Below are 3833 nucleotides of genomic sequence, written 5' to 3'. Positions count from 1 at the left end.
ACCAAAACTGTTCACATAAATAGTAGACGTATGGGACACAGTGGAAGTAAGAAGAGTCAGTGGAGGAAAAAGCAAAGAAGTTCTAGTTTGAAGCATGTTAAATCTCAAAAATGGGGAGACGAAAATAGAAAAAGAAACAGTTTCTATAACATTGACAGGAGTTGCCAATTTAATGAGAGAAGTTAAAAAGGGAGAACAGATTCGAATATGGTGCAAGAAAAACTATCCATAGAAATGTTATTATTTACAATCTAGATTAAATAACTAGAGACTGCGATGTAAATGTTTATGGCATCAGTGTAAATATTTCCTGTTGTGAGATAACGCATAAGGAGTGTATCGAATAACTTAATAAGATAAGTGATGGGCTTAATGAATATATAGAAGAAAAGGCTGAAGCAGTGAAAGAAAAGTTTGAAAGATGTGTTGTATATAAAAAAAGTGAAGAGAATAAAGTAGAGTGTAGGAATGAGGATAGTGGGTCAAGTGATAAGTGGGAACAATTCGAAGATGATGTTGAAGAAGAAGGTGGGGAGGATAATGAAATTAGAGATTGTGAGATTCGGAGGGTGAACTACAGCATAAACATGATTTATTTTTAAATGCAATTTTTAGGGTAGACTTTAAGAAAAAATCTAAAAAAACTGGTATAAGGAACGCAATGGATTTAAAATTGTGGAAATAGAGAGTCCACTAAGGTAGTTCACCTCAGTAAGGTTCAGAGTCCTTGAGATCATGTGCTTGGAACAGAGCCCTGAGGCATGCAATTTTCTTCAACCATCTTATCTATGAGTACCTGAAAATTCATTGCTGTCTCGCTTGTAAATAAGTCTTAACACATTGCGGTCTAGCTGCAGGCTATGCCCGCAGTCCCTTTAGTGAGCGTTGCCGATGAGCGACGAGCTATGCCTGCAGTGATGTAGAAAAATGCATAGAAAACAAACTACAGGATATACACGCAGTTCGTGTGTTCCGTTACGCGAAAAATCCGCTAGATAGCAGCACCAACTGGAAAAATGTTCGTTTCTATAGATTCTGTCACATCCATGCATTAGCAGTCTCGACAAGATGTCACTGTGTAGATGAAGACTGACAGATGAAGAAATTTTGGATGTTCTGTTCAATGATTCGGGTTCTGAAGGAGAACTTAGTGACGATTCTGAAGATGACAGCGATACTACAGGTAATTATAACATATTTACTGGAATTTAGACTGTGATACGTTGAAACATGTAAGAAACAGTAGGCTGCTCATACACGTTTGCTGTGTATATTTCGAATAATATATTTTAGACTTATAATGATAATACAAGTTTATCGAGTTGTACATATGACTTATTTATTTACAGAAGAAGAGCTTCAGAACCATATTGACTTCACATCTTTGCAGGAAATGCGTCCAATAGATCACGAATTTCGGAATGGTAATTGCTCTCACTCTCTCTCTGTGCTTATAAATAATCAGTAGACTGTAATAAAAGTAAACAATTTTGGCCAGTGTAATGTAATAACTTGTTTAGGTATTTAGATAAATAATACAATACAAAAAATGGCTCTGAGCACTATGGGACTTAACTTCTGAGGTCATCAGTCCCCTAGAACTTAGAGCTACTTAAACCTAAGTAACCTAAGGACATCACGCACATCCATGCCCGAGGCAGGATTCGAACCTGCGACTGTAGCGGTCGCGCGGTTCCAGACTGAAGCGCCTACAACCGCTCGGCCACCCCGGCCGGCTCAATACAATACATGTTAGCAAATCCTACATACGACTAATTTACAGAAACTGAAGATCAAACTGATGGTGTGGAGACACCCCAGCATGTAGAGCAAGCTGCTCCTGATTATGAAGTTGAAAATGGTAATTATTGTCGACCTTATGTTTCTCATTACCAATAAGAAAACTGTTGATTTAGAGCAAAATTATGACACCCTAAATTTACAAATCTACTTTCATAATGTCATTTTAGTGCATCAACCGAAACCTCAACCTATACGTCGAGTACATCAAGTAAGAAGACCCAGGGCAGACAGTGATGCAGACTTGGGATGGGCTGACATTCCTGTGTCTGCACCTCCTGTAAGGAACACTGTTTATGGAGAAGTTCCGAGAATTGCAGTTCCACTTGATGCCACATCAACTGAATTTGACTTTTTTGAAAACAATTTCAACAGGAATACGGCGAAACTTGTGAAGCAAGTAACAAACAGATATGCTGCAAATACCATTGCAAACTTGTGGCATACCAATCAAATCAAGGAACACAGTTTGTGGTCACATTGAAAACCTGTTACTTTAGCAGAGGTTTACAATTTTTTTCTATAGTAATTCACATGTGCCTGGTAAAGAGGTCATCCATAGCAGATTACTCCCATTCTTCACTCCACATTTGCAGCTAGACTGATGTCCCGAGATCGTTTCAAGTCAATTTTGGTAATGCTGCATATAAATAACAATGATACATACATACTACATGGACAGGCAAATCATGATCCCTTACATAAAATCAGGCCATATTTTGATTATCTTGTGCAGAATTTCAGAGACTCGCTAGTGCCAAGTGAGAATTTGCCCATAGACGAAGGAATGTGTATTTTTAGAGGCAGGATACATTTTAGAGTCTATATGAAGAACAAACCAGAGAAGCATGGCATCAAACTGTTCTTTGTGTGTGACTCAAACACTGGTTATGTTCTAAATATGGAGGTTTACACAGGCAAAGGTGATGACTTCACAATTATTCCATTGTTTGAACGTCTACTTTCACCCTACTTATCTAAAGGTCACACTGTTTACATGGACCAGTTTTATACTAGCCCTAAAGTTATTGACTTCTTATTGAGCAAAAACACTTTAGGTGTTGGCACTGTTATGCTAAACAGAAAAGAAATGCCTAAGAGTTTGAAAAAAGCTATACTGAAGAAAGGTGAAATGACTTTCAGACACAAGCCACATATGATGGTTTGTAAGTGGAAGAAGACCAGGGATGTGGCAGTGTTGTCTTCAAAACATGGGGCAACAGTGTATGATGTAACTGTCAGGGCTAAAGGGGGCCATATAAAAAAATTCAAGCCTGATGCAGTCCTTGATTATAATATAAACAAGACAGGTGTTGATCGAAGTGATCAACTTGTTGCTTACTATCCCTACAAAAAGAAAAGTATGAAATGGTGAAAGAAGCTTTTCTTCCATCTTTTCATTCAGGGGATAGTAAACAGTTACATAATGTATAAAATGTCACGATGTTCTCTGCATAAATTCATGTCTGTGATTGGAGAAAAACTGGCCATGATGGCAGGGGAGGAACAAGTGGGAGTGAACCCTTCGACTGTAGGCGACAGACTAACTGGGCATCATTTTGGAAGAAAAATTCCTCCAACTGACAACAAAGCGAGGCCATGCAGATTGTGCAAAGTGTGTGGTGACAGGGCTAAGAAACTGGAAAGTGGAAGAGGAAAGATACAACTTATTATTGTGCAATGTGTGATGTTGTGCTGTGCATGCCAGAATGCTTTGCACTATTTCATACGAAAGACAATTACGTATAGAAATGATTTGTACAAAATGTAATGTAATTTAGTTGTGCATTGTAATTTTTTTAAATAAATACCTTTCATTTTGTTTTTATAAAACATAATCCAGTGCCATATTCTTCCTACCAACAATAAATCCTACTATAAGACTTTTTTTTCCTTGTTTCAGCTATCAGCTTGTGGTAACAGTGTACATTTAGGTGAAATTGGTAACTATAATGTGTTACTTCATTGTATAGTTTAAGTTACAGTGGTAAATATGAAAAAAAACTGTAATGATTTATCTCTAACCGTTCCTG

General features: G+C 37.5%; 1 protein-coding gene across 1 annotated transcript; it reads left to right on the top strand.

Annotated features, from left to right (window-relative positions):
* The first annotated feature begins 2626 nt into the window (after positions 1 to 2626).
* Positions 2627 to 3175, top strand: LOC124620245 (piggyBac transposable element-derived protein 4-like). Its single transcript, XM_047146912.1, has one exon. It carries the CDS (start codon positions 2627 to 2629, stop codon positions 3173 to 3175), a length of 549 nt encoding a protein of 182 aa, XP_047002868.1.
* The last annotated feature ends 658 nt before the right edge of the window (positions 3176 to 3833 follow it).

This window comes from Schistocerca americana, chromosome 6 (assembly GCF_021461395.2).
Source record: "Schistocerca americana isolate TAMUIC-IGC-003095 chromosome 6, iqSchAmer2.1, whole genome shotgun sequence".
Taxonomy (NCBI): Eukaryota; Metazoa; Arthropoda; class Insecta; order Orthoptera; family Acrididae; genus Schistocerca; species Schistocerca americana.
This window is presented reverse-complemented; position numbering and strand designations above follow the sequence as displayed.